Genomic DNA, 13452 nt, shown 5'->3' with positions numbered 1-13452 from the left:
AACATTGGTTTTTTGGTAACGTTTAAGTTATTTCTCTTATATTCAATCAGGCTCGCAAATTCCTAATTGTTTGATTGCGGATTAAATTGAGAAATTGAGATATAACTCTTTGATATACTTTTTCTTAAGATTGAGTCTGACTGTCTAGTTGATTCTCCTGAAAGTATATTGGAGTTAGTCCATACAGATTGCTAAGCTATATATTGGGTGAGGTTGTTAGACCCCCGCCTTTTCAATTTGTATTTGTATTTGGATTTTAATTTTATTGTTTTATGATGTTCTTGATTATCTTGTAAACATCCATGTAACCTCTACTTTTCCATGAAATAAAAGGTTACATGATATCAATAAAAAAAAAAACTTAATCAATCAAATGAAAATGTTTAGTTAACACTGTTTAAAAGAATGTTCAACAAAATTAAAAATTAAAAATTGAATTCAAACACAAGCAAAATTCTCACCTATTGGATATTTGGATCATGAGTTGACTTAGTCAGCAGTGGTTGATAGGTCAAACGTGGTAGCTATAAGAAGAAAATGTTGTGGGTGTACATTCTCCAAACTCCAAAGTAGAATGAGAAAATATCTCAAAGGGGTGTCAAGTGGCAGTAGTTAAATGGATGATGATGTATGGATGGTTGGATGGGCAATATGATGAGATACCAAGAGAGTAGTTAAATCGTTGGCTCTGATACCAACAAATGTAGTAAGATAGTTTTGAAAGCACACGAGTTGCTAGAGATATGAAGAGCGTTTAAGTTTCATTAGAAAGTTGATATAATCTGATTGAATAAATCAAGATAATAAGTTGTGATTGATAATAATAAAATGTGTTATCTAAACAAGAAGACTTAGCCTTATAGGTTTACATGAACCGACTAAGTAAAAGAAAAGAAAATCTACCTATACTAGGAAAGCAAAGACTTGAAAGACAAGAAATACCCAATCTAGAGTTTAATAAAATAAAGAAACCAAAATAAGAAAAGTATAGGAAAGATGTACTACATCAAGAGTGTAGGTTTTTACTTTTGGTATACCTTGTTGAAAAACCAACTAAACGGCTGCATCAAACCTTTCGAACAAAGAATAAAGAAGGCGTGGATCCAACATAAAAAGGTTAACTAAAGATAAACATACCTCACCCAACCACATACTGTCAAAAAGAAATAAAAAACCGTTAGCCACTGAATTCTTATTACTCCTTAGACCCCTAGATCATAGCAATGGGCGCTGAAAGGTACAACCTTTTGAAGAGGAAGCACCACTGAAAATAGTAGATTAATCAGTGCCCCAATACATACCAGCGAGCGCCTTGTACACCGCAAGGCAAACCCATTTTTTGCGATTTAAAACAATACTGCAATCTTAGTCACCCTTTACGGGAAAAAAAAGAATAAAAAAAGGCTAACGCCAACAAGCAATACCTTCACACGCAAACTGACACACAAGAAGGATAAAAAAGAACATGAAGACCGGATCAAGCAATAAAAATGTACAAATTGATTTCTTTCATAAAATTGGTTGAATAACCCTTAAAAACTTTTTTCTGGGTGTAAAAGACGAGTAACATTTGATATTATTAAAATACCCACAGTGTGAATAAACTAAACTCTTTTTCCTAAAACACCCTTAAACCAAATTAATATGAACTAAGATATATGACTATACAAACATTGACATTGGTGCATTATATGGTTTTGATCTATGTTCTATGGTTTTCATTTGGTACGACTGGATTTTTCAATTCTAGGGTTTTATATTGTGATTTTGATTTTGTTTAGGGTTTTAATTTGGTACCGTTGGATCTTTCAGGTGTTATAGTAGAGAAGTCTAAGAGGATTGGCCAGCTTGAACAGAACTCGAAGAATTTAAAATCAGCGGTGGATGGTTTGTTATTGGTTTTGTTATTTGATTTCTTTCCTTATTATTTTGTGTTTCTTTCATTAATTAGTTTATGTTTTTCTTCTTCCAGTATAATTCTATCCTTGAGAAGCTTAGAATAGACTGGGATGGTACTTACCTTACCAGTTTGAGAGATTTACTAAACCAGAGTGCTGAGTTGTGCAAGTCTGAAAACTTAGGTGTCAACTCAAACTTGTCGTGTTTGCGGTGTCAGAAGGCACCTGGATGACAAAGATACGTATGATTTTAAGCATTATCGGAAGTCCCTCCCAAAGGTACTTTTCTAAAGCTGTTGTTTCATAGTTAAGTTCTTAATTCATGTGTGTGTTACTTTGTTCAGAGCCCCAATACATACCAGCGAATGCCTTGTACACCGCAATGCAAACCCACTTGTTGCGATTTAAAGCAGTACTGCAATCTCAATCACCCCTTATGCAATTTAAAAAAAAAAACGCCAACGCCAACAAGCAATACTTCACACCCACCCTGACACACAAGAAGGATAAAAATGATGATAAAGACCGGATCAAGCAATAAAAATGTACAAATTGATTTTTCATAAAATTAATTGAATAACCCTTAAAAACTTTTTTTCTGGATGTAAAAAACGAGTAACATTTGATACTATTGATATACCCGCAGATTAAAAAGATACTTTCTTTTATCCAATTTGGGTATTTTTCCCAGCAAAAGTGTGAATAAATTAAATATTTTCCTAAAACACCCTTAAGCCAAATTAATATGAATTAAGATGAATGAACTGTGATACAAACATTGATATTGGTGCATTCACGCACAAGATAAGAGCTAATCATTGATATTGGAAATGATAAACAATAATTAAAAAAAGAAGAGAGATGATATGTTTTGCGTTGAAGAAAACAAATATTCATGGATTTTTTGAATTTTTCTCAATATAATTGCAAACATTATCTTCTTCAATGCAAAGCATATTATCTCTCATATTTTTTTATTTATTGTTGTTTATCATTTCCAATGCTAATGATTGACTCTTATCTTGTGCATGGATGCACAATATAACAAAACCCAAAAAAACTGTTAAATGGATGGCACATGTACTATATAGGCGGAAAAGTGGAATTCTCTTAGAACAATTGGTTTTTATAAATTTTCCTAATTGTACCTGATTTACCCTGATCAATTCCAATAAATTTACCTTGGAAATATGGAAAATAAGAATATATTAAATTTTTTAATCCCACTATAATATTAAGAAAAAATGTAATTGTTCTTGGTAATTACTAAAGGTATTAACTAAGTTTGTGAATATCATACTCTTTAATATGGGTATATAGGGAAGAAATCACATTAAAAATAAATATCCGCCTATATAGGGACTACAATTATTTACTTCTCCGCTGTTATAATAGGAACATAGGGAGTATACAGATAGAATAAACATCTATATAAAAAATTTGCTTCAAAAAAGCAAAAGAAAAAAGGCTATACAAAAAATTGATGAGTATAGAGGGGAAAATCATGCAACAATTAGGATATTCGAAGCTTGATGAAGAAACTGAACCCAAAAACACTACTAGGGTGTTTGGACACTTTTTAACCTAATTAAGTTGAAAAGTCATAAATAAGTTCTAACGACCTTTAATAGTAAAAAGGTTAGCCCATGTTAAATTTATAGGAGGAGTTAGTTGTATATATTTTAAGAAAAAAATACACTCTCATATTTGATTAAGTTGAAAATTGGAAGTAACTTGGAACCAAATTTGAGAATAAATTATAAGTCGAGTTGGCGTTACAATTTCAAAATAACTACAGAAAGTATTTTCTTTTTCCTTAGTCTATTAGATACATATTCAAAAGCTTTTGATAGAAAAAAAACATATCCATAAATAACTTTTCGGCTTCAAGAAGTCAGTTTGGGTATAAAATTTCATAATGAATTCTAGAAACAAAATGTCAACTTTTTGTAAAGCAAAGTATTTTTGCTTATGACTTATGTTTCTGGACGATTTCAGAATGGCTTCCGAAAACAAAAAAAAATAAATTTTTTGTGAAGCAAAATTGTTCTACCTCTGATTTCTGGGATCGACTTCTGCTTTTAGAAAAACAAAAAATATTTTTTACTTCTGGTATTCAAACTTGCTCTTAGCGAAGCAATATGTTTTTGCTTATAATTTCCAAAAACTACTTCTGCTTTCAATTGACAAATACGCTTACGAGATTACCAAACACACTTCAAAAGAAAAAAAATTACTTCAAACTTATAATATTTAACCTACGCTTCTGATATCCAAACATCCTACGGGAAATTGAAGGTCCGACTAAACACATATTTAACTAGAATCTAATGGACAATACGAAGAGTCTGATTTTATGCAATTCTCCTAACATGTTAACAATTCAACTTCGTCTTTTAATTTACTTTTGGGAATTGCATATAGGGAGGTAAGATTGTATTGTAACCCAGGGTTAACTACCTAAATGAAAACTTTTTTAGTTCAAAAGATTGGGCAAACTTTTTTTTTTTTTTTTTTAAGGGATTCTGCAACAAAATTGAAAGTATCGGAAGACGAGCATATACTCTCAACTGTTGGGTGTTTGTTTGGATCATGGATTGACTTAGTCAGCAGTGGTTGACAGGTCAAACGGGGTGGCTATAAGAAGAAAATGTTGTGGGTGGGAAGTCTCCAAACTCGAAAGCAGAAAGAAAAATATCTCAAAGGGGTGTCAAGTGGCAGTAGTTAAATGGATGATGATGGATGGATGGGCAATAGAATGAGATTTGACTTACCTCTGGACAAAAAGGTGAAAGAATGAAGCAAGAATTGAATCCGATTGAAACTTGTTTTGACGTCCGCCAGGACATACTCCCTCTCTCCTCCTCTGTCTCTCTGCCGAGTCTTTCTCTACCAACAGAGAAGAAACAAAGAAGAAAAAGGAAGAACACTACTAGTAGAAATATATATTATAGAAAGAAAAGAAAGAATAACTGAAAAAAAAATCTAAATCAATTATAGTAATAACTAAGATTACCAAGTTGAACACCCTCACAATTCGTTTGAGCATTTGAAAAACATATCTAATCCACCCAGAATAAGAAGACAAGAAAGAAGAGATTTGATTATTTTTTTTAGGGTTTTCTTCAATCTGGTAAGTCCTTGAATTATCCATTCTTTCTACAGTTTTATACCATAAATAACCTCACACTCATACACCCTGTAGCTGCTCCTCCTGCTGTTGTATTCACTTTCTTCATTATTCTCAAATGATCTTTTACTCTGGGTGACAAAAAGAAAAGATTGGGTTTTTGTTCTTAAAGGTTAGTCCTTTTTTCTGCTCATCAGCTTTTTTTGTTGTTTTTGGTTTGAACAGAGAGTGTGGGTTTGGACTACATTTTGTAGAATGTTAGGTTCTTCTTGGACCGATCTAGGGATTCATAGAGACTCACCTGTAATTGCTGGTGTAGAGATTGTTCCATAATTTATAGAATATGCTCGTAAAGGAGGAGGAACTTGTTCAATTACTACTGGGTTGTATTGTTGTTCCAGCTTTATTAGGTCATCAAAATCTAAGCTTATGGTTAGATACAAGGCTTCATCACTTCATAATGAGGCCTAAATTTCAAACTCTGGAATTTCATAGTCCTATCTTCAATTCGTTGATTCAATATTGATTCAGATGGAGGGTTTCTTCAATTTTCTCATCTAATTATCTTAAAGATATCTCCTTTTTCTATTTCATTTTTGCTGGAAAAGCATTCACTTTTCCCTGAATTTGTATATCCTCCTTCTTGGGTTTGTGTATTTGTGGATAATCTGAAAGATGGTTCCTTCGGGACCTCCGATGCCAGTTGGTGGTGCCCAGTCGATGCAGCCTTCTCTTTTGAGATCAAACTCTAACATTGTTTTGGGATCAACTCCACAAGGGCATGGGGGTTTAGTTTCTTCTCAGTCCTCTTCATTTCCTTCACTTGTCTCTCCTAGGGGAATGTATAACGATATCAACATGCTTGGAAACATGCCAAATGTTTCTTCCCTCCTCAATCAGTCATTTGCAAATGGTGGGTCCAATTCAGGCCTTTCTGGTTCTGGTAGTCTTCAACGTGGAACAATCCTCGATAACGGGGTCGAGTGTGATCCACTTCCGAATATAGGTAATGGCATGGGGGTTTATAATACTCCATCTGTGTCATTTCCTTCCCCAAACATGCCAAACCCTAGTACTTCTGGTCAATCTCAAGGCCAGCGCTTTCCTAGTCCCTCTGGCAACCAGCTTGCGCAAGATCAGCAGCAAGCTTCTCAGTTAGAGCCTCAGAATTTCCAGCAGGTCCAGCAGGCTATGCAACAGTTTACTGTACCCCACTCTCAGCAGCAGCAACAGCAACAACAACAGCAGCAACAACATTATCAGCCAATTCGAGCTGGGTTAGGCACTCCTGGCCCTGTTAAATTGGAACCCCAGATGAGCAATGATCGAAATGGGCAACATCAACAGCTGCAGTCTCTGCGTAGCTTGGGTCCGGTGAAACTAGAGCCACCACCAATTCAGTCATTAAGAAACTTGACATCAGTGAAAATGGAGCCCCAGCATTCAGATCCATCGTTGTATCTTCAACAGCAGCAGCAACAACAGCAGCAGCAACATCAGCAGCAACAGCAACAGCAGCAACAACAACAACAACAGCAACAGCAGCAACACCAGCAGCAGCAACAACAACATCAGCAGCAGCAACAACAGCAGCAACAGCAATTCCTACACATGTCCCGACAGTCTTCCCAGGCCGCCGCTGCGCAGATCAATATTCTGCAACAGCAGCGGCTCTTGCAGATGCAACAACAGCAGCAGCAGCAACAGCAACAGCTCTTAAAGTCGCTTCCTCAGCAGCGATCTCAATTGCAACCGCAGTTTCAGCAGCAAAATTTGCCTGTCAGAGCCTCTGTAAAACCAGCTTATGAACCAGGGATGTGTGCTCGGCGTTTGACACACTACATGTATCACCAACAACACAGGCCACAAGTAAGTTGTTCTTAATATAGGCCTTGTATGTTCCTAAAATTTGCTGAACATTTATTTACGTCGGCTTGAGTTTGTATGCACATACTTTTCCAGGATAACAATATTGAGTTCTGGAGAAAATTTGTGGCGGAGTACTTTGCTCCCCATGCCAAGAAGAGATGGTGTGTTTCCCAGTATGGAAGTGGGCGGCAAACAACAGGTGTCTTTCCCCAGGTAAGTTGTTGAAAGCTTCACAATTTTTGTTTTTATTTTCCTCTCACTTAAACAAACATCATTTGTTTGTGACTAATTGATATCATGCTTGACCACGTTTTTTTCTTCCAAGATTGGTGTGAGAAACTTGAACATCATATCTAATGCTTAGTTTGGTGACATTGAGCCTCTGTAGTGGATGCTTGTATTTTTGTAGAGTACCACAACTGATAGTCCTGTATGAGTTATGGCACACCACACATTGAATGTTTGCATTAGATTTTTGCTTTGAAGTCTGAAGTGTCAATAAAAGTTAATTTTTTATGTTTGAAGGATGTATGGCACTGCGAGATATGCAACCGCAAGCCTGGCCGTGGTTTTGGTAAGCTTTCTTTCTGCATTTTTTGAGTAGTTTGTTGCTTTATGTCTTAACGTGAACTTCCATCTTTGGATTGTCTGGGCTTTGTCATCCAGTTTCTTGGTTGCATCTTAGTTTTTCTATTTTATTCAATTTCGTGAGTCGGACTGGCCCTACTTTATTGCTTACACGCATTATATCTTCCTTTTGCCTTCAATTCAGTTGTTTTACTTCCTTCATCTGATTCAACTTTCTTCTAATTGTTGGTTCAGAGACTACCGTTGAAGTTCTCCCACGACTTTGTAAAATCAAGTATGATAGTGGAACAATAGAAGAACTTCTGTACGTAGATATGCCTCGTGAATATCAAAATGCATCAGGTCAAATTGTCCTGGATTATTCAAAAGCGATCCAGGAAAGTGTTTTTGAGCACTTACGTGTAGTTCGGGATGGTCAACTTCGAATTGTCTTCTCTACAGATCTTAAGGTTAGATATCTTATTGACACTCGTAATCAACATACTTATCTATTTCTGGAAGCACGAATAACGGTATCACTCTCTGTTTTGTTAGATCTGTTCCTGGGAGTTTTGTGCTCGACAACATGAAGAGCTTATCCCTAGAAGATTGATAACACCTCAGGTAATAATGGTTCCTGGTGTAGTCAACAAGGTTTAGGTTTCTTCGTTATGTCTGCAGTAGTTGAGTATACATGTGAAACATAATTACCAAAAGTTGCGAGTTTGGGGAACTTAGGAATCTGAATTAAAGTAGAGGATCGCACTCCGCGCCAATGCTCAGATATTTTTGAATTATCTTCAGTAGTTCTTTTTTTTCCTGCAGTTGAAGAAAATATGTTTTGGTTTCATTTTCTGTACATTTCTGCTTTCTGTAAAGTGATTTTTGAAGGTGTAGTTCCCACAGTTTTGAGTATAAAATGGACATTTGACATTCTTAAGATCATTTTTGAATTTGCAGGTTAGTCAGCTGGGTGCAGCAGCTCAAAAGTACCAGACTGCTAATCAGAACGCATCATCAAATTTAACTGCACAGGAGTTGCAAAACAATTGTAATATGTAAGGCCTCTTCTTTTATTTTAGGTTGTTTCATATTAGCGCTTTCTTGTTATGTCTTCACTTCCACTACCTCGATGCTGGGCTTTAAGCACTTTGCTTCATTTTTATCTGCAAGATGATTATATCTATTGACGCTAGTGACACAAAAGTAGCTTACGTAATAAAAATAGTCCGTGTGAGCAAGTCTTTGTCTAGTACTTTGCGAGTTGTTAATTCTTTCTTTTGTACAAGTCTTAGTCCAGAAAAAATTATGATATGGAGACCATTCCATTTCCACATAGTCTTTGATGTTTCATTTTGGTCATTCATCTCTCTACCTCTTCCACAGTGTAGGTCCAGAGTCATCCATTGTTTAGCACACTTGTGTTGATTTACCCAATGTTCATTAAGTTGATACGGCTAAAATGCCCCAAAGTAGATGATGCAGCTCGATGCATGACTCAGCTCTGGGTTAAGTGAGAATAAAAATAGTTTTGACCCGTGGACAAGTTTGAGGTTACCATGACCCCACATGAAGCCTTATGTTAAAAACAGGCTTAAAGATGGTGTACATAAATAAATGAAACCGAGTTAAGTGACAACCAGTTATACTGACAAGATTAGACCTTGAAAGAATTTTTTTTAGAAAAACGAAAAATGTAATAAATAGATTGTTATAAGAGGAGTAGTAGTGTAAAGAACTGAGAACAGAATAAGGAGACATCTGGCTTTCTACCAAACGTGAAACAAGAAACAAGGATACAGTTTCATTGTCATGAAATAGTTTGTTTGCCACTACGAATACGGAAGGTTTCGGAGGTATTTCACAACCAAATACAGTTGTGGTTCCAGCATTTTCAGTTTAGATTTTTCCAGAAAAAATACATATTTTATGTGAGGTTCTCGGATTTGTTCGACTCTTCTCAAGATTTTGTTTTCCTAGGTTTTACGCTTCTTTGATGAAAATGTGCATTATTCTTTAACAGGTTTGTTGCATCAGCTCGTCAATTGGCAAAGGCTTTGGAGGTGCCATTAGTGAATGATCTTGGTTATACGAAGAGATATGTGCGGTGCCTTCAGGTTGACTACTTTTAAAATTTTAATCTATGGACAAATGCAATTTGAATTTTTTAAGGCCTGAATCCAGTGATTGTTTTGGATTCAACAGTTGCAAAGTTACTATGTTATTTGATGTCAGAGAAGTTGGCCAAACTCGCCGAGTTACTAGCCAGGGAAATGCCCAGAATCGGGGATCAGCCTTCAGCTGATCATAGGCTGATCTTTGAGACAGATTGCATTCCCTTAATTTCTTATTTCTGCTACTCTGCTGTCTGTCTACAAGAATTGTTGTTTCCTGCTCTTTATGTGGTCACACCCAATATCGGAAAAACATGCTCATCCATGGTTGGGATAATCTCAAATTGCATTAATATGTGTATTTATTTAGTGAGAGTTTACTTCAAGCTACTGTTGCTTCATCCATCTGATGGTTTTGTGGGTAACTTGCAGATATCAGAGGTTGTTAATAGCATGAAAGATCTGATTGATTATAGCCGAGAAACAGGGAACGGACCCATGGGTAAGCTCCTCCATATGTTGTTAGTTTCTTGAACTATTTTTGATTCATTTTGTCATACATATATCAACTCAGTTTCCAGAAACCATGATGGTTATACTTGGAAGTATTTTTGATTCATTTTGAAATTGCTCGAGGGATGGTTACCACTGCTTTTGGATTCATACTTGTATCTGTGATGATTATACTTATGTCTTGAATGGATAATATAAAAAAATTGCCTTAGTTTTGGCATGAATTCTGGAGTGGGTGCTTTCGGCAAAATCTGTAGAGACCGAGTTTAAACTTATTTGTTTCTAAGTTGAAACGCTGGTGCAGGGATGCCACACTATCTTTCTTCATTAAGTTGGTTATCCCTGAGCAGGACAATTTTAAGTTGAAGGTAGTTGCACATTGACACAAACATGAAACTATCAAACTGCTCATTTTGGGAAGTAACTACAGGCATGGTCCATTTTTGCTGTCTTGCGATAGCCTGTTTGCAAATAGCTTGAGATTCGCCCACGGTAGGTTTTATTAGCCGTGTGCTGTTGAGTGTTGAGGCCCTTCAGGGTATGGTGTGTCAACATTGATCAGAGTCATGGCCTTGTTTTTAAATCTCTTCACTATCTACTCTTGTTGGCTGTAGCATAATTTGAAAAAATGATAAGTTAGTGGAGAAGATGGATAATTTAGCGGGGTAGTTGATGAATTCGAATGGTGTTAATTGCCTTACATTATGATCACACTTGATTATTGTTTGTTATTTGTGCTTCATTTTTGTCTGATCATTGTGATGATGCTAGTTATCCTTCTCGTACATGATTCTCGCCGTCTTTTGCGGGTTTGCTTGATAATTTGGATTTTTATGTGAATCTCAAATGCTGTTCCCTTCAAGTATGGGTCTTATAAGTCATTCGAAACAACCATTAAATCATGGAAGATGAGTTTAGTTATTGGTAGCATTTCACTTGTTATTCTGAAACCTCACTGTCTTTCTGCGTGTGCTTTTGCTATGTCTGTGGACCCAATAACGGCATTCCGTATCTTTGTTACGACTGCGTTGCAGTTACAGATGAATGTTCTGTTTGTAGTTTTCGGAAAATTTGTTAGTAGATGAAGCTTGAGTTGTTGTTTTCCTTTTTATTTTCAGCGAGCTTGATCAACTTTCCTAGGAGGAACCTCGCTCCAACTGGAAACTATGGTAGTCAAAGTCCACTGCCCGAGGAGCAGCAGCAAAATGTCGCTCAAAATGCTAACAATGAGACTTCAGTCCAGGCTAATATGCATCCTCCTGCCTGCAATGGTGTTACCACTGTAAATAACTCCCAAAGCACAAACACAATTACCAGCCCAATACCTAGTCCCATCGCGAACTCCAACTCCAACACAAACACCAGCAACAAGGCACCATCATCCAGCACGACCTCTGCCGGCACCAAAATCGGTCTGCTTCACCAAAACTCTATGAATTCCAGGCAAGAAAATCTGGTGAACAATCCTAATAATCCTAATAGTCCTTTTGGTGGGGGTAGTGGAAATAATGCAGCTCAGGTTCCACCTGCTGCTTCTTTATCAAGTCCATTATCTCAGCCTCATCAATCGAACCCTTCTTCTCCTTTCCTGTCAACATCCCCACCTGCATCTAACAATGCCCCGCCACAACAAACATCTTCGAATGGCTCTTTACCAGCATCAACAACGGCAGCAGCATCTGTGGCTGGTACCGGTGCTCTGCAAAATAATTCTGCCAATTCACCAGCTGCTGCTGCTCCTTCTACAAGTGTTCCCATGCAGCAGTCAACTGTTCCCGGGGTTGAGCCTAAGGAGCCCCAGAGCTCTGTTCAGCAAATCATTCAAGAAATGATTATGTCATCCCAACTAAATGGAGGGAATAGCATGGTTGGTGTAGGCTCCATTGGAAACGAATTAAAAAGCATAAATGGAATATCAGGTAGTGCTGCTATTAATGGTGTGAACTGCTTAGTTGGAAACGGTAATGGGATATCACCAATCAACAGTTCTGTTATGGGTGTTGGTGGTATTGGTAGTGGAGTTGGAATATCTACAACGGCTAGTGGAATCAGAGCAGCAGCAGCAGCTATGGGTCATAATAATTCTCTGACTTCGAATGGGAGAGGTATGGCTTCAATGATAAACCAAGACTACCGGAACAGTATAAGTCAGCATCAACAACAGGAATTGAGGAACCGATTTATGAGTGGCCTTGGGGGAATGAACAACAGCAACAATAACAACTTCAATAACCTCCAATTTGATTGGAAACCATCACCGTAGTAAACAAGTGATGCTGATTTTGCTGATGGTCCATATTGTTGTTCGTAGGCGCAATATAAGCCTGCTTGAGAAGTTGGATGGAAGCATTGGGTGAAATGGGCAATCATGCTGCTGTTATTTTGAAAGTCTTGTTGTTACCTTATCCCTGGTTTTTGAGAGTTTGAGAGGGCTTTGCACACAACCACTTGTACTAATTTGCAGAAGAAAATATCAGATAGCCTTAGCTTTTACCACTGAATGAAAATGCATTTGACCCTGTTTCAGCAGTCCGATGTGTCTTTACAGCTTTAACAGATCAAGATGGTAATTCAGTTCTCTGTTTAGATTAAGAAAATGAAACAGGAAAGGACTGTATTTGAAGTGGAAGCAGCATTTTGGCAGAAATAGAACATTGAATGAATGAAATGAAAAATGACCTCTATTTACCAGTGAAGTTGTACTTAATCTGTCTGGAAAAGAAAATGAAAAGAAAAAAAGAACAAACAAATGATACCTTGATTCATCTCTGTTTTTTTGGTGTATTTGGCTGGCATCCATCTCAGTTATAAGTGAAGGGCATGAAGAAGAGTGATGTCTCTCTTGTGTATCTCCTTCCCACCATTGCAAACTATGTCAATTATGTTTTGTTCTTTTTTGGGGTTCTTCCTATCACTTAGATGGTTATGATACCAACATGAATCCGATGATGAAGAACATGAATAAATCTTTTGCTTCTTTTTTATCTAGGAAACTTCCTATAAGAATTTATTCTTATTTTGAAGGATAATTAGGATTTGGTATAGAAAAAATTGTGAATACACGTAGCTATTTCTAACAATTTTCATCTTGTATGTTTTTAGATTTATTTATTTAAAATTTAGAGTTGTTGGAAGATGAACTTGCAGTATGTAATCGTTAATAGTTTAATTATAGCAAAAGTCTTATGAAATATTTGTGGCTTTGCGATTTCGTGAAACAACTAATATTTCATATATGCTCGGAAGTTAAATCTAGTATGTTTATTTATAAACGGGGAATAATACATTTTCTCGCAGTATTGATCTACTTTTGATCACACTTTTGTGTTTGTTATTGCTTGACACACTCCGTAAAATTTTC

General features: G+C 36.5%; 1 protein-coding gene across 2 annotated transcripts; it reads left to right on the top strand.

Moving 5' to 3' along the window:
- The first annotated feature begins 4706 nt into the window (after window positions 1-4706).
- Window positions 4707-12787, top strand: LOC113283308 (transcriptional corepressor SEUSS-like). 2 transcript variants are annotated; one of them, XM_026532522.1, is made up of 10 exons: window positions 4707-5031; window positions 5254-6897; window positions 6991-7110; window positions 7423-7471; window positions 7720-7934; window positions 8020-8088; window positions 8425-8522; window positions 9488-9581; window positions 10011-10080; window positions 11210-12354. In XM_026532522.1, the coding sequence occupies exons 2-10, from the start codon at window positions 5704-5706 to the stop codon at window positions 12352-12354; spliced, it is 3054 nt and encodes a 1017-aa protein (XP_026388307.1). In that variant the 5' UTR covers window positions 4707-5031; window positions 5254-5703. The 2 variants fall into 2 exon arrangements, with proteins under 2 accessions (XP_026388307.1, XP_026388308.1); XM_026532523.1 differs by lacking the exon at window positions 4707-5031 and having other exon boundaries at window positions 5704-6897; window positions 11210-12787.
- The last annotated feature ends 665 nt before the right edge of the window (window positions 12788-13452 follow it).

The sequence above is a fragment of the Papaver somniferum genome, chromosome 5 (genome assembly GCF_003573695.1).
Source record: "Papaver somniferum cultivar HN1 chromosome 5, ASM357369v1, whole genome shotgun sequence".
Lineage (NCBI taxonomy): Eukaryota > Viridiplantae > Streptophyta > Magnoliopsida > Ranunculales > Papaveraceae > Papaver > Papaver somniferum.
This window is presented reverse-complemented; position numbering and strand designations above follow the sequence as displayed.